This window comes from Oncorhynchus tshawytscha, linkage group LG22, assembly GCF_018296145.1.
Source record: "Oncorhynchus tshawytscha isolate Ot180627B linkage group LG22, Otsh_v2.0, whole genome shotgun sequence".
Taxonomy (NCBI): Eukaryota; Metazoa; Chordata; class Actinopteri; order Salmoniformes; family Salmonidae; genus Oncorhynchus; species Oncorhynchus tshawytscha.
Window position 1 is genome coordinate 26,233,957 of NC_056450.1, and position 25,308 is coordinate 26,259,264.

General features: G+C 43.2%; 1 protein-coding gene across 6 annotated transcripts in view; it reads right to left on the reverse strand.

Annotated features, from left to right (window-relative positions):
* The window catches only part of LOC112222183 (cadherin 26, tandem duplicate 1), a 29,278-nt gene extending 11,383 nt beyond the window's left edge, over positions 1–17,895 (reverse strand). For 3 of the 6 annotated variants that reach the window (XR_002949116.2, XR_002949115.2, XM_024384864.2), the window contains exons 1-7: positions 10,683–10,798; positions 10,413–10,558; positions 10,001–10,228; positions 9,436–9,657; positions 8,953–9,083; positions 6,401–6,484; positions 3,454–3,522 (exon numbers count right to left, since the gene is read on the reverse strand). Coding sequence is in view for 4 of the 6 variants with exons in the window: in XM_024384864.2 (XP_024240632.2) it covers positions 3,454–3,522; positions 6,401–6,484; positions 8,953–9,083; positions 9,436–9,657; positions 10,001–10,228; positions 10,413–10,558; positions 10,683–10,699 (897 nt within the window). In the remaining 2 variants the exon portion in view is untranslated. Of the gene's footprint in view, positions 1–3,453; positions 3,523–6,400; positions 6,485–8,952; positions 9,084–9,435; positions 9,658–10,000; positions 10,229–10,412; positions 10,559–10,682; positions 10,962–11,347; positions 11,534–11,670; positions 11,800–12,452; positions 12,626–12,884; positions 13,033–13,197; positions 13,360–13,567; positions 13,661–13,758; positions 13,831–13,939; positions 14,043–17,793 lie in introns of those variants that run through there. The other 3 variants (XM_024384865.2, XM_024384866.2, XM_042303987.1) reach the window with 3 other exon arrangements.
* Between the last annotated feature and the right edge of the window lie 7,413 nt (positions 17,896–25,308).

Below are 25,308 nucleotides of genomic sequence, written 5' to 3' on the forward strand. Positions count from 1 at the left end.
CTGTTGCACTCACATTTGTAATCATGTGGTGGTTTGAGAGGCTGGATATGGCACACATCAACTCCAATTTGTATACCGCACCAACAGATCCATAGATGACACAATCTCAATTGTACGCCACACTACCCTCACCCACATAGATAAAAGGAATACCTATGTGAGAATGTTGTTCATTGACTACAGCTCAGTGTTCAATGCCATTGTCCCCTCTAAACTCATAACCAAGCTTACAACCCTGGGACTAAACACCCAGGTGGTGAGGGTAGGCAACATTACCTCTGCCACACTGACCCACAACATGGGGGCCCCACAGGGGTGTGTGCTTAGTCCCCTCCTGTACTCCCTGTTCATCAACGACTGGTGGCTATGATTCCAACACCATCATCAAGTTTGCTGACGACACGATGTAGGTAGGCCTGATCTTCGGCATTGATAAGACAGCCTACAGGGAGGAGGTCAGTGACCTGGCACAACAATCTATCCCTCAGCGTCAGTAAGACCAAGGAGTTGATCGTGGATAACAGGAAATGGGGGGCACACCCCCATCCACTTCAACAGGGCTGCAGTAGAGCGGGTGTCTAAATCACTCAGGACTTAAAATGTTGACAGTTCCTCTTCTACCTCAGGAGGTTGATAAGGTTTGGCAAGGGCCCTCAAATCCTCAAAAAGTTCTACAGCTGTACCATTGAGAACACCTTGACTGGCTGCATGACTGCCTGGTATGGCAATAACACCGCCCTCGATCACATGGCGCTATAGAGGGTGGCATGAACAGCCCAGTAGGTCATTGGGGCCGAGCTCCCCGCCATCCAGAACCTCTATCAGGCGGTGTGAAAGGAAGGCCTGGAAAATCGTTGAAGACTCAAGCCACCCAAGCCATAGACTTTTCTCTCTACTTTCGCACAGCAAGTGGTACCGGTGCATCAAGTCTGACACCAACAGGCTCCTGAACATCTTCTATTCCCAAGCCATAAGACTGCTAAATAGCTAACAAAGTAGCTAACTAAATGGCTACACGCACTGAGTTAACCCTTGTCACACACACTGACACTCCAACACACGTAAACACTCACTCCATAGTTTGCTCACACACACACATACATTTATACTGACGCTACACTCACCCACTCATATCCAATCATAATTTACTCTGCTGCTACTCTGTTTATCATATATCCTGATGCCTAGTCACCTTACCCCTATACAGTACATATCTACTTCTAGTGATCCAGTATCCCGGTTCAATTCTTGGACCGACACTTCTCTGTATACATCAATGAGGTCGCTCTTGCTGCTGGTGAGTCTCTGATCCACCTCTACGCAGACGACACCATTCTGTATACTTCCGGCCCTTCTTTGGACACTGTGTTAACAACCCTCCAGGCAAGCTTCAATGCCATACAACTCTCCTTCCGTGGCCTCCAATTGCTCTTAAATACAAGTAAAACTAAATGCATGCTCTTCAACCGATCGCTACCTGCACCTACCCGCCTGTCCAACATCACTACTCTGGACGGCTCTGACTTAGAATACGTGGACAACTACAAATACTTAGGTGTCTGGTTAGACTGTAAACTCTCCTTCCAGACCCATATCAAACATCTCCAATCCAAAGTTAAATCTAGAATTGGCTTCCTATTTCGCAACAAAGCATCCTTCACTCATGCTGCCAAACATACCCTTGTAAAACTGACCATCCTACCAATCCTCAACTTTGGCGATGTCATTTACAAAATAGCCTCCAATACCCTACTCAACAAATTGGATGCAGTCTATCACAGTGCAATCCGTTTTGTCACCAAAGCCCCATATACTACCCACCATTGCGACCTGTACGCTCTCGTTGGCTGGCCCTCGCTTCATACTCGTCGCCAAACCCACTGGCTCCATGTCATCTACAAGACCCTGCTAGGTAAAGTCCCCCCTTATCTCAGCTCGCTGGTCACCATAGCATCTCCCACCTGTAGCACACGCTCCAGCAGGTATATCTCTCTTGTCACCCCCAAAACCAATTCTTTCTTTGGCCGCCTCTCCTTCCAGTTCTCTGCTGCCAATGACTGGAACGAACTACAAAAATCTCTGAAACTGGAAACACTTATCTCCCTCACTATGTTTTAAGCACCAACTGTCAGAGCAGCTCACAGATTACTGCTCCTGTACATAGCCCACCTATAATTTAGCCCAAACAACTACCTCTTTCCCAACTGTATTTAATTTTTATTTATTTATTTATTTTGCTCCTTTGCACCCCATTATTTTTATTTCTACTTTGCACATTCTTCCATTGCAAAATACCATTCCAGTGTTTTACTTGCTATATTGTATTTACTTTGCCACCATGGCCTTTTTTTGCCTTTACCTCCCTTCTCACCTCATTTGCTCACATTGTATATAGACTTGTTTATACTGTATTATTGACTGTATATTTGTTTTACTCCATGTGTAACTCTGTGTCTTTGTATCTGTCGAACTGCTTTGCTTTATCTTGGCCAGGTCGCAATTGTAAATGAGAACTTGTTCTCAACTTGCCTACCTGGTTAAATAAAGGTAAAATAAAAAATAAAAAATTCCTGCACATTGTAAATATGGTACTGGAGCTGACCCTGTATCTCGTATGCTTACTTACTTACTCTCATGTTCTTCTTATTTCTTATTTTTATTTCTTGTGTGTTTTTGTTCTACTTTTTTTTTTTTTTTAGTATTACATCGATATTGATTACTGCATTGTTTATAGTTTGCAAGAAATGCATGTGACATCAGAACTTGAAAGGTTATATACATTTTAATGTAGACTGATGCCCTACTCCATCAGCTGACTGAATTGTGTACCACTGTTGTCACCACTATTTTGTTGCGTTAAGTATCTAACATGGTATGAGCATGTTAGATAATGACATAGTAAAAGGGAAAATGCACAAAGTGCAAAATGAAAGCATAACTGAGGATTACGAAGAGTTAAATTCTGTTATGTACACTGTGATGTAGTACCACTCAGTGTAGAACTACGGAAAGTATACCACTGAGACAGGTAGGAAGGGCATTTAAGATCTTCACTCTTTGAAATGTCTCTCACAAATAGTTGACAGAGGTCAAATGCAATGCGTATCAGTGCTATTGACCAGTCAGGACAGACCAACGGGGTCAAGCTAAATAAAACAGGCTAATATCCTCCCTGAAACAACGTTTCCCACAGTTCAGATTGAGCTGTAGCCAGTGAACAAGGGCAGGCATGAACTGCAAGTATTTCACACTGCCCAAGTGGTTTGATGTGATGTGAGACTTCCATCGACTAGAGATGAGATGCATCCAAAAGGGGAAAGTATTTCAAGGTATTTAAAAACACATACTTTAACAAAAAGTTTTAAAATAATGCATTCATGTTTGCATTGTGTGGACCTAAGGCTGATACCTCAATGCTTGAAAATTGTCATTGTCAGTAAGGATGTCACTCACAATGGTCCTCCCTGTGGTTCTGTACATCTCATTGGTCTCTTGGGTCATCTCATTATTCTTCTGAGTAAACTGTCCAATCAGAGAGCAAGAATTAAGCACAGCATAAACAACAGTTATTTAGACTGTGATCAAAGTGTTGTAGTAAGATGGTAGAAGATATAGTAACTAGTCTTGTTGTTGGTGGTGACACAATTAAGAATATAATAATATTTACATTTGAGTCACTTAGCAGACACTCTTATCCAGAGCGACTTACAGTTAATGAATTCCTACATTTCATTATTTGTTTTCTCCATGCTGGTCCCCCGTGGGAATCAAACCCACAACCCTGGCATTGCAAGCGCCATGCTCTACTGTACCAACTGAGCCACATAATATGATATACAGGTATGTGGAGTAGAAGTTCTCTAACGGTGGCAAATGAAGTGGTGTAGTACAGATGTAGGATCTTTATTTGATCCCCCTGTTGCAGGAGAACTTTTCACTTATAGTGTATTTGAGGTTTTAAAAGGCTTCGGAAGTTTGTAATTTCCACTGTGAAATTTCAGACTTGATTTTCCCTTACGAAAATCTATCAACCCCTACAAAACTGTCCATTAATTATAATCCACATAATAAATCACATTTCCTGTTGCTGCAGAATTATTTTCCTGCTGTAGCAAACTGGCTCAAATTAGAATCCTACTTCTGTAGTAGATAGAAACATAGAAAGGTAGGGACAGGTATATAATAGGTAGTTCTGTTCAAACAGTAGCACTATCTTACAGATAGGATACTTGGCTCCAACTCATTCTCCATGGGCAAGCATATGATACATATTGCTTGTAAATCCCTAAATCTTAGGAAACTATCATTTAATGTTACATTATATATACAAAAGATATGTGGACACCACTTCAAATTAGTGGATTCAGATATTTCAGTCACACCCGTTGCTGACAGGTGAACAAAATCGAGCACACAGCCATGCAATCTCCACAAACAAACATTGACTGAAGAGCTCAGTGACCTTCAACATGGCACCGTCATAGGATGGCACCTTTCCAACAAGTCAGTTTGTCAAATTTCTGCCCTGCTAGAGCTTCCCCCGGTCAAATGTAAGTGCTGTTATTCTGAAGTGTAGGAGCAACAACGGCTCAGCCGCGAAGAGATAGACCACACAAGCTCACAGAACGGGACTGCCGAGTGCTGAAGCGCGTAGCACGTAAAATATGTCTGTCCTTGGTTGCAACACTCACTACCGAGTTCCAATCTGCCACTGGAAGCAATGTCAGCTCAATAACTGTTCATCGGGAGCTTCATGAAATAGGTTTCCATGGCCGAGCAGCCGCCCACACAAGCCTAAGATCACCATGCGCAATGCCAAGCGTCGGCTGAAGTGGTGTAAAGCTTGCTGCCATTGGAGTCTGGAGCAGTGGAAATGTGTTCTCTGGAGTGATGAATCTAGTTTCACTTTCTGGCAGTCCGGTGGACGAATTTGGGTTTGGCGGATATCAGGAGAACGCTACCTGCCCATGCATAGTGCCAACTGTAAAGTTTGGTGGAGGAGGAATAATGGTCTGGGGCTGTTTTTGATGGTTCGGGCTAGGCCGCTTAGTTCCAGTGAAGGGAAATCTTAATGCTACAGCATACAATTACATTCTAGATGATTCTGTGCTTCCAACTTTGTGGCAACAGTTTGGTGAAGGCCATTTCCTGTTTCAACATGACAATTCCCCCATGCACAAAGTGAGGTCCATACTGAAATGATTTGTCAAGATCGGTATGGAAGAACTTGACTGGCCTGCACAGAGCCCTAACCTCAACTCCATTGAGCACTTTTGGGATGAATTGGAACACCGACTGCGAGCCAGGCTTAGTCGGCCAACATCAGTGCTCGACCGCACAAATGCTCTTGTGGCTGAATGGAAGCAAGTCCCCGCAGCAATGTTCCAACATCTAGTGGAAAGCATTCCCAGAAGAGTGAAGGCCGTTATAGCAGCAAGGGCGGGACCAAATCCATATTAATGCCCATGATTTTGGAATGAGATGTTCAACGAGTAGGTGTCCACGTACTTTGGACATAGTGTATGTTAGTCAGCGCCCTTCTAAATCTTCTGAATCTCACTGATGTGGTCCACCGGGCCTACTTCACCATGCACGCTGTGTCCTACACAATCCAATACACTCAATATCTTAGTGCATACTAATTCGCTCCATAATATCCGTACACTCTATACATCTCTGGTACACACTACTTAGATGTGGCCTATACTTAGCTCTTTAGTAGTCACATCTGTACGGTATTCTATAATTAATATTCACCCTTTACAAAATGCAAGTCTCCTCCAAGACTTGTAAGCAAATGTTTAGGTTTCTAAAAGCACATTTTACAGTGGAACTGCAACCTGTTCTGGGCGCTCTAACACATTCTTTGAGCAGATGAGTCATCTTCCCTGCACAGTCAGCCTTACCATATAAATGTGGTTTGGAGAATGTGGTCAGTGTTGTAGGCTTACTCACTCTGCATGTGGCACATGTTCTCATGAGTCACACCAAAATCATGGATGTGATCTCTTTAACTCTCTCATTGGTACTACAGAAACTAAATGATGCTAATAGTGACCGAACCTGCTTCATTCAGTGATTACCATACATACAGTACGTTTTAGAAGGAAGCACACACCCTACACAGAAACCACTAATTACCTGTAACTGTCGTGACATTAATTCCTTTCCCCTCCATCATATGACACCTCACACACTCTCACACGCTCTCTCACACGCTCTCTCACAACTCCACCTAACCGTGCAGAATACACCCACAGATACGACATTGAAAAATCTCAGACCCTGTGTTTGACCATAGACTGTTTTTGTCTTTTTAAATAAGGGTTGTGACACGGAAAAATATGAGTTACAGAAAGAATGAAAAAGAAGAAGAAAGTAAGAATAGTGGCCAGTTTACCGGTATGCCTGGGGTGGTCTGCTTCATTCCATCTATCACCTCCCTGTTAGGAGTGGTGGGGGTCAGGATCAACATGGGCTCACCCTAAAAGGTAGGGACAGGAGGAGAGGGAGAGAAGAAAAAAAGGAGGATATGGGTATAAGAGTGGAAGAGAGGAGACAGGAGAGGTAAGTAGAGAGGATAAGAAAAGAACAAGAGTTTATGATTGCAGAGGAGAGGAAAGAGAAAAGAGATGAGGAGTGGAAAGAGACGAGAAGAGGAAAGAGATGAGGAGAGAAAATAGGAAAGATATGAGTAGAGGAAAGAGAAAGAGATGAGGATAGGATAGAGATGAGGAGAGAAAAGAGGAAAGAGATGAGGAGAGGAAAGAAATGAGGATAGAGAAAAGATGAAAGAGAAAAGAGAGAGGAAAGAGGAAAGAGATGAGGAGAGGAAAGAGATGAGGAGAGGAAAGAGAAGAGATGAGGAAAGAAGAAAGATATGAGGAGAGAAAAGAGATGAGGATAGGAAAGAGATGAGGAGAGGAGAGGAAATAGTTGAGGAGAGGAAGGAGGAAAGAGGAAAGAAGTGAGGAGAGGAAAGAGAAAAGAGATGAGGAGAGGAAAGAGAAGAGATGAGGAGAGAGATGAGGAAAGAAGAAAGATATGAGGAGAGAAAAGAGATGAGGATAGGAAAGAGATGAGGAGAGGAGAGAAAAGAGATGAGGAGAGGAAAGAGATAAGGAGATGAGGAGAGGAAATAGGAAAGAGATGAGGAGCGGAAAGAGAAAAGAGATGAGAGATGAGAGGAAAGAGATGAGGAGAGAAAATAGATGAGGAGAGGAAGGAGATGAGGAGAGGAAAGATGAAAGAGATGAGGAGAGGAAAGAGAAAAGAGATGAGGAGAAGAGGAAAGAGAAAAGAGATGAGGAGAGGAAAGAGAAAAGAGATGAGGAGAGGAAAGAGAAAAGAGATGAGGAGAGGAAAGAGAAAAGAGATGAGGAGAGGAAGAGAAAAGAGATGACAAAAGAGATGAGGAGAGGAAAGAGAAAAGAGATGAGGAGAGGAAAGAGAAAAGAGATGAGGAGAGGAAAGGGAAAAGAGATGAGGAGAGGAAGAGAAAAGAGATGAGAAAAGAGATGAGGAGAGGAAGAGAAAAGAGATGAGAAAAGAGATGAGGAGAGGAAAGAGAAAAGAGATGAGGAGAGGAAGAGACGAGAAGAGGACAGAGAAAAGAGATGAGGAGAGGAAAGAGTAAGAGATGAGGAGAGGAAAGAGACGAGAAGAGGAAATGAAGAAGAAAAGAGATGAGGAGAGAAAATGAACATTGAAAGTTATTACAAGATGAAACATCACGTCAGACTACAAACTGTTCACATACCAGAGGAAGAATACCTGTCTTGCAAACAGTAAAAACATGTCTTACCCAGACTCAATGACAACAATAACATGACTAGGGTTACAAAGCTACTGGTGATTTACCAAAGTTACCGGAATCTTCAGTAATTTTGGTTATTTACAGAACATCTATGGCAACCTATTGTAACTTTGGTCAATTATACTTGAATAACTTAAATGTATATATATATATTATATATCTGTGTCAATATCATCCATGAGTATCTAGTAGACAGACCATACGGTTCAAAAGAAAGTAGCCAAATTCATGAATAAAGCATCTAACTAACATGGCATTTTTTTCAATTACCTCTGAAACTCTTCAACTATTGACTTTTTCACAACTGCCACCAGACGCCAAAACATTGACAACAAATACATAGACATAATAAAATAACTACATACTGACATAGTAAAAAACATTGACATAGTAAAGTAACTAATACTGACATAGTAAAGTAACTACATATGAATAGTAAAATAACTACATACTGACATGGTAAAATAACTACATACTGACATAGTAAAGTAACTACATACTGACATAGTAAAATAACTACATACTGACATAGTAAAGTAACTACATACTGACATAGTAAAGTAACTACATACTGACATGGTAAAGTAACTACATACTGACATAGTAAAATAACTACAAGTGTGTAAAATATATATATAAAGGTTATTTCATGCTGAAACCCTCATATTAAACACCAATGGTATTCACTGGTATTCACCAATGGTATTCACTAAGTTGATGGTTTATATTTAGGATGATGTTTTACAGCTTTGTCATTCGATTTTTTATTTTAAAATAATCTTGTTTAATTATTACATATTTTACATGTGATAAGGCCACACAGAGTGCCATTGATAGTTACAGACACCTGTGATATTCTGAAGTACCCAAGAAGGCCGCGAGATGTCTTGTGATAGATAACATAACATCTGTGAAAGACACACAAATTCTGGTAGTTTACTGGTAAACTTAGAACGTTTCCATTATTAATATACCCTCCGTTTGCATCCCTACACATGACAGCTCAGTAAGTGATTGTATTGTACACTCCTGTCTTTGTGCTGAACACCCAGACACATAACTTAATGTATACATTCGGCACAAATACTGTAGATATACATGCACGCATGCACGTGAACATATACACCCACACACACCTTGCATGCACTGCCCCCTGACTCCTCGTTGTATTTGATGAGAGTCTGGTTGCCCTCTTCTTGCAGGTTGAGGGGGAGGTGTGTGAACGTCTTACCGCCACACTCACACAGCAGGAGGAAAAGCAGTAGCACTGGGAGAGGGACATACAACCACAGAGTCACCACTAACAGTCATATCTCATAGCATTTTACCATACAAAAATGAATGGATGTTTAGTCATGTTTTTATAACTTTTCATAGCATGCTGTATCACTGCTATCTATCAACATGTTTTAATTACAATAATGCATCAAAAGTTTGCTCTCAATTTGATAGATGTGATTTAGTTGGTGTCTCTCTTCATTTTTTCCACTCTGAATTTCAGGCCACAAGCACTAAGTTCTACGAGTGTCTGAGTAACTGACTTACTGATTATCCTTCTACTCTATAACTATCCCTTATCCCTATATACAGTACTCCATTCCTAGTCCCTTCTAACTCACGTAAGAGGAGCAGCAGTCCAGCCAGCAGTAGTCCTATAGCGGCAGGGCCCAGGTTGGAGCTTCGGGGGAGAGTGGCCCTACACTTGTCTCCTTTCCCACAGTCACACACTATCACCTGGACAATGTGATGTGCCTCCTGGCTTTGCTGGTCGAGGATCACCAGAGGCACCGTGTAGTTACCGTACGGCAGGGTCTTCAGACTGACCAGACCCGCCTCCATACCTGACCACCGGGGGGAGAGCGACAGAGAGTGGTGAACGGAGAGGAAAAGAAGGTAGGAGGTTAATTAAGCAATAAGTCCTGGGGGGGTGTGGAACATGGCCAAAATACCATGGCTAAGGGCTGTTCTTACGCATGACTCAACCCAGAGTGCCTGGATACAGCCCTTAGCTGTGGTATATTGGCCGTAAGGACCTGGCGTCTGAGTAGTGGTATTTTCTAGGTTAGCAGGTTGTATGGAGATAGTAGATGGATAAAAGCAGTGCTTTGGTGTGTGTGTGTGTGTGTGTGTGTGTATGTATGTGCGTGCGTGCGTGTGTTTATGGGTGTGTGTGATTCTGCTGACCATTGGCAGGGTCCAGTTTCCAGTGGCTCTTCAGTGTTTTGTCTCCATTGTCCACTCCCAGGGAGAAGGAACAGGGGCATCCAAAGGGAGGTTTGTCCTTGTCTTCTACTGGCACAATCACTTTGTTACCACACATGACCAGCTCCTTCTCCACCAAAGAGGGTATGTTATCATTGATATCCCCCAGGTGAACCAGAATGGTGCCTGTAGCTGTGGCAGGAGGTTTGCCTGAGAAAGGAAGAGATTCTTTAAATACTTTATTATGCTCAATAGCATATACTGTACATATGCATACGTACGTACACACACAGCTACATGCATGTTCACACGCACACAGGTGCACACGCAGGCACACACACAAACACTCACACTCACACACAGACACAGACAAACGCACACCTCACGCACTAACCGTCATCTATGGCATGGATTAGGATAGTGTATATGTTGTCTTTGTTGACGTGAGGTGACTCCCGGTCCATCTTCTTCACTGTGGTAACCGCTCCTGTCTTGTTATCTATGGTGACCCAGCCTGCTGGGTCCTCAACTAACTCATACCTGGTCAGGACATGGATGGGACAGATAGATGCTTACTTTGAATGCATACTGTACATACAAAATAAGTTGTGGTAATCAATTTCACAACCCAGGTGAATCTGAGTCATCACATGTTGCCACCTACCTGATTTTTTCCCACATCTGAGTCAACGTCAGTGACCTTGGGCGTGTACAGCACCTTCCCTGTCACCTCCTCCTCCTTCACGTACACGTCTACCACATTTTTGTCAAACTCCGGGGGGTCGTTCACGTCAATCACCTTCACCGCCACGTTCACTGTCTGGGGGAGCGCGGTCAGGGTTTTAGGGGAGTTGGGCCCTCCTGAGCCACACACAAACAGAGGCTCCTCGTTCTCCACGGCGATCTCCACGTTGGTCACCGTCGTCTTCTCAAAATCCTTCCCCTGGGAAATGTAGTCAATAAGTCAATACAGAACAAAAATTTAAAAAACTACTTGGAACTAATACTATCTTAATCTGACCAGTTTCTCACAGCAGGAAAGTAATCCTGCAGCAACAAGACATGTGAGTTAATATGTGGAGTATAATTAATGGTCATTTATGTAGGGGTTTATACATTTCTCATCAGGGCAAATCAAGTCTGACATTTTAAGGTGGAAATTACAAACTTTTGAAGCCTTTTTAAACTTTGAATACACTGGAAGTTTGCATTTACTGTTGTGCAGGAAAATGATCTGCAACAACAGAGTGATCAAATTAAAATGGCATATCTGTAAGTGACGTTGATGCTCAGAAACTTGTATAAGGTCATAAGGTCAAACAGACTCACCTTGATGACAGTCAGTATACCCTCGTTGGTCTTGGGGTCGGTCTCAATCTTATAGTTCCCTTCCTCGTTCCCCTTCACAATGGAGTAAACAGCCCGCCATGCGGGGGTGTTGGGGGTGTCTGCATCAGTCACAGCCACTCTGAGTATCTCCCTATTGGACTCCATCTCCATAACCTGAGTATTGTACTGCACAGAAAGAAGGTAAAGTAAATATTTGTGTTTCACAAATTACTTAAGACATGTTCACTCAATCAATCAGTTGATCAATCAACCAACAAATCATTGAATCAGTCAATCAACCAGTCAACCAACTTGGAACTTACAGTCTTGTTTTTGAACACTGGCTGGTGAGTGTTGGAGTCCATTATGTGGAGGTTGACCACGGCAGTTGAGGACAGGGCTGGTTTCCCATGATCCTTAGCTTCAACAGTCACTTTATACATCTTTACTTTCTACATGAAGAACAAAATAAATTAAATATTGATCCCACCATTTTAAAATACATATTAAGAACACCTTTGTAATATTGAGTTACACCCCCTTTTTTCCCCTCAGAACAGCCTCAATTCTTTGGGGCATGGACTCTAAAAGGTGTTGAAAGTGTTCAACAGGGATGCTGGCCCATGTTGACTCCAATGCTTCCCACAGTTGTGTCAAGTTGGCTGGATGACCTTTGGGTGGTGGACCATTCTTGATACACACAGGAAACTGTTGAGCATGAAAAACCCAACAGCATTGCAGTTCTTGACACAAACCTGGCACCTGGCACCTACTACCTTACCTCATTCAAAAAGGGGCTCGAATATGTTGTCTTGCCCATTCACTCTCTGAATGGCACATACACAATTCATGTCTCATTTGTTTCAAGGCTAAAACACCCTTCTTTAACCTGTCTCCTCCACGTCATCTACACTGATTGAAGTGGATTTAACAAGTGACATCAATAAGGGATCATAGCTGTCACCTGGATTCCCCTGGTCAGACTCCCCATGTCATGTTCATAATGTTTTGTGTATGTGTTTGTGCATGGGTGCGTCAAGTGGGTGTGTGTCTGTGCATGTAATGGCTTGTCTGAGTGTGCGTGTGTGTTGTAGTGGAATCTCACGTCGTAGTCGAAGCAGCCGGTGAAGGTGAGCTGGCTCATCTTGGTGCCCTCCACCTGCTTCAAGTTGATCTGGGGCTCAGCTGGCTCCTGAGACAACACCCTTAAACTGATGGCGGAGTTCTCTGTGTTCGCCTCATCCCTGTCCTTGACTATCAGAGGCACTGGCAGATAGCCTAAGACGGGGAGACGAGGGCAGGAGGGGAAGATCAGGAAGGATGAGGAGAAATATTGGGGAAGAGGAGAGAAGAGGAGAGAAGGGGAAATTAGTTCCCCTTTACATGTTCTCTCTGCTCAAAAAGAGCACCCACTTGCCACTTGATTTCTCAGCCGAACGCAATGACTGATTGGTTCTTGTGCGAACAGTCTAGTTAAGCATATTTTGTGCAAGGCCTATATGCAGGCATATGATTTACAGCCTTTCTGTGTACTGACCCTCTGGTAAACTTTCTTTCACACTGGCTTTCGTGACAAGGTTCTCAAAGTAAGGCTCATTGTCATTGATGTCCTTAATCGCCACGTCGAACCCCAGAGTCCTGTCCACGGGATTACCAGTCTCCTTGTCCATGATGTCAAAATTAATCTGTAGGAAATAATATTATGATTGTCAATTTATGTTTAGATATTCTTTTTGGTGAAGATAGTTTTATCTGTCTGTTCTGTAGTTTATCTGTAGTTTTTATTTTATCTGTCTGTTCGTCCGTCTGTCTGTCTGTCCGTCCTTCTGTCTGCGTGTGTTGATGCTCACGTGAAAGAAGGGGTATGTCTCCCTGTCGATGGACTTGTGTACAGAAACCACTCCGTCCGTTTCGCCGATGGAGAACACGCCCATCGGTTCCTCGGTCACTCCGGTTCCACTTATTCGGAACTGGTAGTTGTTTATGAGCATTGGTGTTCTATCGTTGAATATCTGGAAAGACAGCCTTGTTGATGAGCAGTTTGCAGTGTTATGAATACTGGATCCCTGGTTTAGGAGAAGCCTAAAATGGGTCCAGGGTTTACAGTATGACTCACTACAGAGTTATGTTGGAAGCAACTGTTCTTCTGATGAATGACTATTAGACTATTTATGTGCCCAGTGCCTTTGTACCTTGTTTGGTGGTGTATGATGCTTTTACCTGTGTGGCTATCTTGGGAAAAGGTCCAGGGTCCTCCTCCACTAGCTCAATGGTGGACAGGACCCACCTTCTTTTGGAACGCACCAGCAGCTCCTTTAGGAAAGGGGATGAGGGCCATTGTACTTCTTTCTTTAAACTCAAAAATGTATTTCAAATTGTTCTCTTTTTTTCTGGAAATGCCCATGACATACCCGCTTTTCCCGCTTGTTCATTGTATAGTTGCCAGTATCGTGTGCCAGTGCTAATGCAACCATGATTGAGACCTGATGACATAAACAGTGCAAACATGCAATTAGAGAGAATATATGTGTGCATAGTAAAAAAATAAAATACATAAAGATGAAGGTGTGGTTCATCCAGTCATATTCCCACCCTGTGTTCGATCCAATAGCCTGCAGGTGAGTCATTGCAGGTGACAGACCTCTGGGAGACATGATCTCTCTCTCTCTCTCTCTCTCTCTCTCTCTCTCGAACACTGTTCATAGACATTTGTATAGACATAATAAAAAACACAGATTATACCTAATGAATCATCCAATGAGGTAGCCTAGTGGTTAATAGCATTGGGCTAGTAACCAAAAGGTTGTGTGTTTGAATCTCTGAGCTGACTAAGTGAAAGGTCTGTTGATGTGTCCTTAAGCAAGGCACTTATCCCTAATTGCTCTGAATAAGACTGTCTGCTAACTTACTCAAATGTACATTTAATTAGAAGGAAAACTAAGAGATGGACACTTGTAGTTGGTCAAGTGATGGTCAAATTGAAAAGTTGCACCACAAATTGACAAATTAAAAAGCTGAATAATATGTTTATTCAGGGTCAGGCATTAAAACGCAATGGGGTGTGTAATTATGATGATTTAAGCAAAGCTCTTACGGTTGAAGGCAAGGTGAAGGTTTATAACAATTGATTTGGAATTATATTTACTGCAATCAATTGACATGTATATTACATAATAAGTAGTTTGAGAATGTGGGGCTACACCCCAATGAAGGCTGTCCGCTACACATTGACAGTTTTGGCTCAGTCCAGTAAAGAAGTTCAGAGTGAAAATGCAATTCGATAGATCTGTGATCGATTAAATTCTGGAGAATGTTACAAAGTAGGACGTGAAATGAGGGCACTTGCATTCTCACCACCACGGCCTCTGATAAAGACTTCAGGTTTATTCATCCTCCAGAAGCCCTGCATACTCAGCTATCAACACCCATTCAATGATGTCCCAATTATCATGGGAGATTTTCAAAGTCACTATTGATTCAAAGCTCAGTGAACTCCCTACATGCTCAGACTGGTCGTTTTAGTAGAGAGTAGTTTTGCATTAACATTCCAAGAAAGTTATTTAGCATATTTAAGTAAGTGATGCTGTGAAGTTAGGTGAACGGACATGTCACTGTAAATGAGGTGAGAGATGAGAGGAGACAAGCTTCACAAAATAATGGTAGTAAAAGTTTAAGGGAAGATGGTATATTTACAGTTAAGTAGAGTGTGTGCAGAGCATTGGATAGCATAATTACTTACGCCTGACATGATTTTCAACGGAAAGTCTAGTTGAAAAAAGTTCACCAGATAATACCAGTTTGCAAGCTAGATTCAGCTAGCCTACAGTACAGCTAGCTAATTTCTCTGAGGTGATTCGGCTAGCTAGACAGCTAATATGGACATAATCAGCTTTGTAAAACTTGGATGAACTTGACTGATGCTCCAACAGACAGAAGCAGAGATTCGAAGACTAGGGAAAATAGTCTCTTCCCATCAGTTGTTGATGTTTTGATTTGTAGTCTACTGGCCTGAAGCACACTTCGCAGCTGAATCTAAAATAATAGGCATCCTTGCACACTCACACTTAAAACCTCTGAAGGATCCGCCCCTTTTTTCAATTTTCGCCTAAAATGACAGACCCAAATCTAACTGCCTGTAGCTCAGGCTCTTTAGCAAGGATATGCATATTCTTGGTACCACTTGAAAGGAAACACTTTGTGGAAATGTGAAAGGAATGTAGGAGAAAAAAACATTTTTTTGTGTATTTTTTTGTACCATCACCTTTGAAACACAAGAGAAAGGCCATAATGTATTATTCCAGCCCAGGTGCAATTTAGATTTTGACCACTAGATGGCAGCAGTGTATGTGCAAAGTTTCAGAATGATCCAATGAACCATTGCATTTCTGTTCAAAATGTTGTATCAAAACTGCCCAAATTTGCCTAATTTGTTTATTAATAACTTTTCATGTTCAAAACTGTGTTCTCCTCAAACAGTAGCATGCTATTCTTTCACTGTAATAGCTACTGTAAATTGGACAGTGCAGTTAGATTAACAATAATTTAAGCTTTCTGCCAACGTCAGATATGTCTATGTCCTGGGAAATGTTCTTGTTTCTTACAACCTCATGCTAATCTTATTAGCTTGCGTCAGCTCAACCGTCCCGTGGAAGGGACACCGATCCCAATGAAGTTTTCAAGACAATGTCAATCAGATGGCAATGAAATCTCCCATTTGTCCAAAGTGTAATGGGTATATGCCTATATGTAGCCTAACTGAACATCAACAGCACCAGGTAGCCTAGTGGTTAGAGTGTTGGGCCAGAAACCAAAAGGTTTCTAGATTGAATCCCTGAGCTGACAAAGGAAAAATCTGTTGTTCCGCCCCTGAACAAGGCAGTTAACCAACTCTTCCTAGGCCGTCATTGTAAATAAGAATTTGTTCTTAACTGACTTGCCTCGTTAAATACAATGAAAAGCCCCAGCTAACACACCTGACTCCAATAATCAACTAATCATGATCTTCAGTTAAAAATGCAAATAGTTTAAGTCAGGTGTGTTTGTTAGGGATTGAGAAAAGTGTGACACCAATCAAGCCCTGAGGACTGGAATTGCCCAGGACTGCCTGGAGGGTTAAAACCCCTGGTAGGTATTTTGTGCCATTGTTTATGAGGTAGGCTAGATATACTAAAAACCTTTCAACATTCAGAGAGAAAACACTCAAGCATTGCAGAGTGGCATACTAATGTTATAACATGATATATTGCACCCAGATGACACTTCTGTGATCAATATTTCAGGTATGTTTACATTTATACCAGGGGTTGGAACCGGTTCATAGAACAGAACCGAAAATCAGAAAATAACATTTTTTGAGGAACATTACCAGAACCGAGAACAAAAGTGATCTATATTGTTCAGAACTGTTATTTTAAAGCATGGGAACAGGTTATAATGTAGTTTTACACTCTGGACATTTTTTTCCAATCCCACAAAAAAAACACAACAAGCGCCTATGCAAAACCCTCACTGTCACTCAGAAATGTGTCTGCCTGCTGAAAATCTTTGCCTGTGTGTGTGTGTGTGTGTGTGTGTGAAGCCCACCTGCCCCTCCCTCTGAAGCATGCATAGGGTACTGTAGCTACTGACGTTACAGGCGTGATTCAGAAATTAGTGAGAGATTTTAATTAGAGAACAATGGATACACTTTTTCAATGCCAGTTAACAATATTATAGTTATCACGTTTCACATTGTATTTATCAACTACAAAAAGGTAAGAAGTGTTTTTATTTTAATTCGGGTGTTGCTCCACACATACAATCTTGTTAGCTAGCTAGCTTATTAGCTAGCTCTGATCTAGCACTGGAAAACTCTAGGTGACATTATGTGTAATGTAATGGATCTGAGATTCATGATCAAGAGCTAGCTCTGGTCCAACATTAGTTAAGCCAACTCTCTGAAATTCAAAGTTCCTTCATAGAAGCCGATCCTCCGTAGGTATAATTCTGTGGGTCTAATTCAGATAATGCATGTCATAACAACAAGATGCCCAGTGCTTCATGCCCAGAGCTCTCTTCATCCTCAAAATGTAGGTCGCATGTCGCACCCTACACTACACTTCTAGGAACAATGCATGTACATAGCTAGCCCGCTCCACAGCAAGCTACTCTATCCATTGGTGAAGCGATTTAATGTCAAGCTAAATGTAAAAAAATGTTTTTTTTAAATTGAGAGGAACAGAGAGGAACAATATTAACCATGACTTATTTTGGGTCGAAACGTTTCAGAACTTTATTTTGCTGGTCGGAACAGTGAAACTGAACACAAAAAATTAGGGTTCTGTTCAGAACGAAACGATTGGAAAATAATTTTAGTTACAACCCCTGGTTTAGACAAATGTGCCTATTTTGTCAATGCTAATCTACTTTAGCACAATTAATTCTGTAGAAGCTGGTTTTGTACTCACTATCAGCTGAAGCAAGGACAACTTCCCCATTTTGGACCGTTCCGCTTGATATCCTCTGGGTGAATGACAACAACTCAGCTTGAGACACTTATGTGAGGGATGTATGTGAGGGACGGCCCACTATCCCTCCAGGCAGAACAGGCGTGTTTGATCCTGTGTGCGTGTGTGTGTGTGTGTGTACATTATCAGGACCCTAATGTGCTAACAAATCACCAGAATGTCCTAACAAGGTAGGAAAACAAGAAGATTTTAGAAAATTCTTAACTTTTATCATGTTCTGAATGAGTTAAAATGCTATTTTAGGCTTAAGGGTTACACTCTTTAAAAAAAGGTGCTATCTAGAACCTAAAAGGGTTCTTCGGCTACCCCCATAGGAGAACCCTTTGAACAACCCCTTTTGGTTCCATGTAAAACACTTTCCACAGTGGGTTCTACCCACTGTTCTCTCTAAGCTGTTCGCTGCACAGGACTGCGTGGTCCCCGGGACTGCCCAGGCAGAGAAGAACCAGAGTGAACTTCACTCCACTAGAGATTTCCTTGTTAGTTAGCACTATCAACGTTTCCCTTTACTGTGGGAATTGTGATCGAATCAACGCAATATTAGCCCCTTTCAATGCAACATACTGAAACAAAACTAACTATGCATTTGTTGTAGGCAGAATGCAGTGGAGAGTAGGATTCTATTGCATTGACAGGCACTACTCAGGCCCATACTCTTCTACACAGACCTGTGCGCCATAACCAGTCAGAGCTGCAGTACGCCTATATGCAAATAGACCAGTGCAATGTACTGTACGAATCTGTGCCCTTCAGCGGTTGTAATTAGATGAGCTTGTTTTGAGATCAAAGAGAGAGCTACATGTAGCGACGTGAGCACATTTGTACATTTGTTCATATCCTTTGCTTGTAAGTGATTTATTAGCCCCATTACAGATAATGTGTAGTCAGCAATGGTGGAGTGATTACCTCCTACAAGAGCACAAAACATGTGCATTTCTAGACATTGTTGACCAATAAAATTGATAAAAATTCTAAATTAATTTACCTTTCGTCTCTCTGTGTCAATTAGCATGTGGCTGAATCTCACAGGAGAAATCATCCGAGTGAGGGAAACAGTGCCCCTCTGTCTCAGTATGTGTAGCCCATGTATCTGATGCTATCTGGAACAAAAGAGAATGACATGTTGCCGCCATAGCATTTGATTGATTGATGCTAGCAAGCATTTGGCCTCCCTTGATCATTTTTCAAAATAAAATAATTAGCCAATCAGCGTTGAGCTGAGCTCAATTGTGGGTTGTCCTGGCACAGAAAAATGCCCCCCAAGGAAAGTCAGTTTGGATTTGCCTTACACCAATCAAGTCACATCCTAAGCTAAATGTCATCGTTGTCAGTCAAACGTTTCTGTTTCTGGTCTGCTTGTGTTGATGTCCTGCAGTAGCTAGCTTGCTAAATCAGCCCTTTCCTAAGCCATGGATGGAGATTGGATTTGGACTTGGGGTTTTGACTGAATTCTCTGTACAGTCCAATGATTATGAAGGCAATTCTGATCTAACCATTAATTAATATATTGAGCCACTGGTCTGTGATGATTTAATTTCAATTTGTAGCCTTTTAACTAGCTAGCTAACTTAGCTGATTCCTTTTTGCCCATGCATTTTTAGCAAGGTAGCCTATGAAAACTAAAACTAAAAGAGTACTGTATGACAGAACCATAAACCATTTTGCAAACATGAAAGAAAGGAGAATGGCCTTGGCATTCAACTAATCTACAAGTAGGGTGAGTCAACATTATTTTGTTTAACTTGCGCATGCATGCAAGCACGAACACACACACACACAGACAGAAATCAGTCCCATTGTAAGCCACATGATACAGTGCATTCTGAAAATATTCAGACCTCTTGACTTTTTCCACATTTTGATACGTTACAGCCTAATTCTAAAATTTATTCAATTCATTGTGTTCCTCATCAATCTGTACACAATACCTCATAATGACAAAATTAAAACATTTTTTATTTATTTTTTTGCTAATTTATTAACAAAAACCTTATTTACATACAGTACCAGTCAAATGTTTACTCTTTCTTACATTGTAGAATAATAGTGTAAACATCAAAACTATAAATAACAAATATGGAATCATGTAGTAACAAAAGAAATGTTAAACAAATCAAATATATATTTGAGATTCTTCAAATTAGTCACCATTTGCCTTCATGAGGTAGTCATGAGGTAGTCACTTCATGTGCTTCATGAGGTAGTCACCTGGAATGCATTTCAATTAATAGGTGTGCCTTGTTAAAAGTTTATTTGTGGAATTTCTTTCCTTCTTAATTAGTTCGAGCCAACCAGTTGAGTTGTGCCAAGGTATGGGTGGTATACAGAAGATAGCCATTTTTGGTAAAAGACCAAGTCCATATTATCACAAGAACAGCTTAAATAAGCAAAGAGAAACGAGAGTCCATCATTACTTTAAGACATCATGAAGGTCAGTCAATACGGAAAATTTCAAGAACTTTGAACGTTTCTTTAAGTGCAGTCGCAAAAACCATCAGGAAAGGAAGACCCAGAGTTACCTCTGCTGCTAAGTTCATTAGATTTAACAGCCTTCAGAAATTGCAGCCCAAGTAAATGCTTCACAGAGTTCAAGTAACAGACACATCAACTGTTCAGAGGAGACTGTGTGATTCAGGTCTTCATGTTCGAATTTCTGCAAAGAAACCACTACTAAAGGATATCAATAAGAAGAAGAGACTTGCTTGGGCCAAGAAACATAAGCAATGGATATTAGCCTGGGGGAAATCTATCCTTGGTCTGATGAGACCAAATTTGAGATTACTGGTTCCAACCGCTGTGTGTTTGTGAGACACAGAGTAGGTGGACAGATGATCTCTGCATGTGTGGTTCCCACTGTGAAGCATTGAGGATGAGGAGTGATGTTGTGGGGGTGATGGTGTGGGGGTGATGGTGTGGGGGTGCTTTGCTGGTGAAACTGTCAGTGATTTATTTAGAATTCAAGGCACACTTAACCAGCATGTCTACCACAGCTGACAAGCCTCGAGTCTGGTCTGACAAATCAGAATCAACGCTTCAAGATTGTTTTGATCACGCGGACTGGGATGTTTCGGGTAGCCACAGAGAATAATATTGACATATATGCTGACACATTGAGTGTGTTTATAAGGAAGTGTATAGGAGATGTTGTACCCACTGTGACTATTAAAACCTACCCTAACCAGAACCGTGGATAGATGGCGGCATTCGCGCAAAACTGAAAGCACGAACCACTGCATTTAACCATGGAAAGGTGACTGGGAATATGGCTGTATACAAACAGTGTGGTTATTCCCTCCGCAAGGCAATCATACAAGCAAAACGTGATTATAGAGAAAAAGTGGAGTCGCAAATCAAAGGCTCAGACACGAGATGTATGTGGCAGGGTCTACAGACTATCACAGGCTGTAAAAGGAAAACCAGCCACGTCACAGAAACCAACGTTTTGCTTCCAGACAAACTAAACACTTTCTTTGCCCGCTTTGAGGATAATACAGTGCCACTGACGTGGCCCGCTACCAAGGACTGTGGGCTCTCCTTCTCCGTGGCCGACATGAGTAAGACATTTAAATGTATTAACCCTCGCGAGGCTGCCGGCCCAGACAGCATCCCTAGCCGCGTCCTCAGGGCATGAGCAGACCAGCTGCCTGGTGTGTTTATGGACATATGCAATCTCTCCCTATCCCAGTCTGCTGTCCCCACATGCTTCAAGATGGCTTGGGGGTAGATCTGTTAAGAAGCCTTTTGGACCTAGACTTGGTGCTCCGGTACCGCTTTTTAGCGGCAGGGACTGGGAGACTATTCAGGATCAAGGGAAAGATTAACGGAGCAGAAAGACCCCTTGATGAAAACCTGCTCCAGAGAGCTCTGGACATCAGACTGGGGCAAAGGTTCACCTTACAACAGGACAACGATCCTAAGCACACAGCCAAGACAACGCAGGAGAGGCTTTGCGACAAGTCTCTGAATGTCCTTGAGTGGCCCAACCAGAGCCCCGTCTTGAAACCAATCGAAACATCTCTGGAGAGACCTGAAAATAGCTGTGCAGTGACGCGCCCCATCCAACCTGACAGAGCTAGAGAGGATCTGCAGAGAAGAATGGGAGAAACTCTCCAAATACAGGTGTGCCAAACTTGTAGTGTCATATCCAAGAAGACTCGAGGCTGTAATTGCTGCCAAAGGTGCTTCAACAAAGTACTGAGTGCAGAGTCTGAATACTGTAACATTTCAGTTATTTCAGTCTATTTTTATACATTTTGAAAAATGTTGAAAATGTTGCTTAGTCGTTATGGGGTATTGTTTGTAGATTGATGAGAATAAAAAAACAACATTATAATCAGGGTGCACATGGGTGGGGTCCCAGGTCTCCTCTGAGCGCTTAAACCATTAATCCACTGCAGGAGCTTCGATCTGGCTCTGATGCCAAGGTGCCAGAACCGGCTGATACCCCAGCATGCACTGGAAGGGAGAGAGGTTAGTGGAGGAGTGGCGAAGTGAGTTTTGGGCCATCTCTACCCAGGGGATGAATGCCGCCCACTCCCACTCCTGGCAATATGACCGCAGAAACCTACCCACATCCTGGTTTACTCTCTCCACCTGCCCATTACTCTCGGGGTGAAAACCTGAGGTAAGGCTGACCGAGAACCCCCAGACGTTCCATGAACCCTCTCCAGACCCTGGACATGAACTGGGGACCCCGATCAAAGACTATGTCCTCAGGTAACCCGTAGTGCCGGAAGACGTGAGTGAACAGGGCCTCCGCAGTCTGTAGGGTTGTAGGGAGACCGGGCAAAGGGATGAGACTGCAGGACTTAGAAAAACAATCCAAAACGACCAGGATGGTGATGTTGCCCTGTGAGGGAGGAAGATCCGTCAGGAAGTCCACCGATAGGTGCAACCATGTAACCTCCCTCTGGGCAGGTGCCTGGGAGCCTTGTACTGGGTGCACACCGAGCAGGAGGAAACATAAACCCTCACGTCCTTGGCCAAGGTGGACCACCAGTACCCACTAAGGCAACGCACTGTCCGACCGATGCCAGGGTGACCAGAGGGGGGTGACGTGTGGGCCCAATAGATCAAATGGTCACGGACAGCACACGGAACGTACAGGCGCCCAGCTGGACACTTGTGGGGAGTAACGCCCGTTCGATGTCCGCGTCCAGCTCCCACACCACTGATGCCACCAGGCAAGAGGCCGGAAGTATGGGAGTGTGATCCATTGACCGCTCCTCTTTGTCATATATCCGGCTCAGTGCATCTGCCTTAGCATTCTGGGAACCTGGTCTTTTAGGTCAGGGTGAAAACAAAACGGGTAAAGAACATGGCCCACCTAGCCTGGTGAGGGTTCAGTCTCCTCGCCGCCCGGATGTACTCCAGATTGCGGTGGTCAGTCCAGATGAGAAAATGGTGTTTAGCCCCCTCAAGCCAATGTCTCCACGCCTTCAGAGCCTTGACATCAGCCAACAGCTCCCGGTCCCCCTCATCACAGTTTCGCTCGGCCGGGCTGAGCTTCTTCGAAAAGATAGCACAGGGGCAGAGCTTTGGTGGTGTGCCCGAGTGCTGAGAATGCACGGCTCCTATTCCAGCCTCGGACGCGTCCACCTCCACATGAACGCCAAAGAGGGATCCGGATGAGCCAGCACGGGAACCGAGATAAACAGAGCCTTCAGGTGACCAAAAGCCCTGTCCGCCTCAGCCGACCACTGCAGCCGTACCGGTCCCCCCTTCAGCAGTGAGGTAATGGATGCTGCTACCTGACCAAAACCCCTAGAAACCACTGCACTTCCTTTACCATGGTGGGAGTCGGCCAATTACGCAAGGCTGAAATGTGGTCACTCTCCATCTCCACCCCTGACGTGGAAATGCGGTACCCTAGGAAGGAGACTCTACCCTCGGGTTGGTGGTTGAAGACTGCCCGGAGGCGGCGGGTGAAATCCTCAAAATGGTCCAGCGCCGCATCTCCTTCTCCCCACATGGCGTTGGCCCACTCCAGGGCTTTCCCGAGAGGCACGAGACAAGGGCGGACACCTTCTCACGTCCAGAAGGAGCCGGGTGGACGGTTGCCAGGTTGCCAGAGATCCAGCTGCAACAGGAAACCCTGGCAGCGTGCAGCCGTCCCATCGTACTCCCGGGGAAGGGCGAGACGAATCCCACTGGGACTGGGTGCAGGGGGTGCGAGTAGTGTAGACCCCGGTTGTGCTGGTGGAGGCGCTGGAGGAACTCCATGTCTCTCCCAGCGGTCCATGGTTTGGACGACGTGGTCCAAGGTTGCACCGAGATGGTGGAGCATCACCGCATGCTCCCGGACGCGCTCCTCAACCCCTATACCATGGGCACCTGCTCCTGCTGACTCCATATTCGGGTGTGAAATTCTGTAAGAGGTGTGTGACTTGCTGCAGGGAAGTCAGGCACAGGAGAGCAGAACTGGGTAATAACTGGAGCGGTTTAATGTGCAAAACCAATGGCACCCAGAACAACAGAATATGGGTACAAAATAACCCGTGGTGAACCAGTCAGAGAGCACAAACAATTTCACACACACACATGGGGGGAACAGAGGGTTAAATACACAACAAGTAATGAGGGAATGTAAACCAGGTGTGTGAGAAAACAAGACAAAACAAATGGAAAATGAAAGGTGGATCGGCGATGCCTAGAAGACCGGTGACGTCGTCCGCCGAACGCCGCCCGAACAAAGAGAGGAACCGACTTCGGCAGAAGTCGTGACAGTCTAGAGGCAACTCAATCCTTCTTTTTAATTGCCTAATTTGCTTTTAATACCATAGTTAGGATAGCTTCTCCTAGCTAATTAGCTAAATCTCTCAGGATGTCATGGTGAATGGCTAGAAACACTTTTGATATTTTAGGGAGGCAGTTGACACAGTCTAGTGTTGTAATTCCAACCTTGTTGCCAACTTTTGGCAGTCGATGATAGTTTTAAACACATTTAAAGCTGTACATTGCTTTCAAACAAACATAAACAATGCACTAATACAGGCTTAGTTCTTGGTACCAAACTTGCATACAAGTTGGAGTTACCTTTGCAGTTCAAGTTCCCTGTGAAATGCAAGAAAGGAATTGTAGATGGAAGAGGAAAAAGGATATTGATAATAACTACAAAGCTGAAATATATCTTAAATCATGCCATGTGTTGATGAAATTAGTAACCAGTGTTGTGGCTGACCTTCCCGATATCCACAGGTGGGATTGTTAAGAAAAGCATAGCAATATCATAGTTCCATAGTCTTAACGTGTGCACGGTGACCGTGGTAAAACTGTATGCCCTCCATACCTGTGCATATCTAATTCCTGGTCACACATGTACTTTGATGTCACACCCTGATCTTAGAGAGCCTTTTCATGTCTCTATTTTGGTTTGGTCAGGGTGTGACTTGGGTGGGCATTCTATGTTCTGTTTTCTATGTTTTTGTATTTCTATGTTTTGGCCGGGTATGGTTC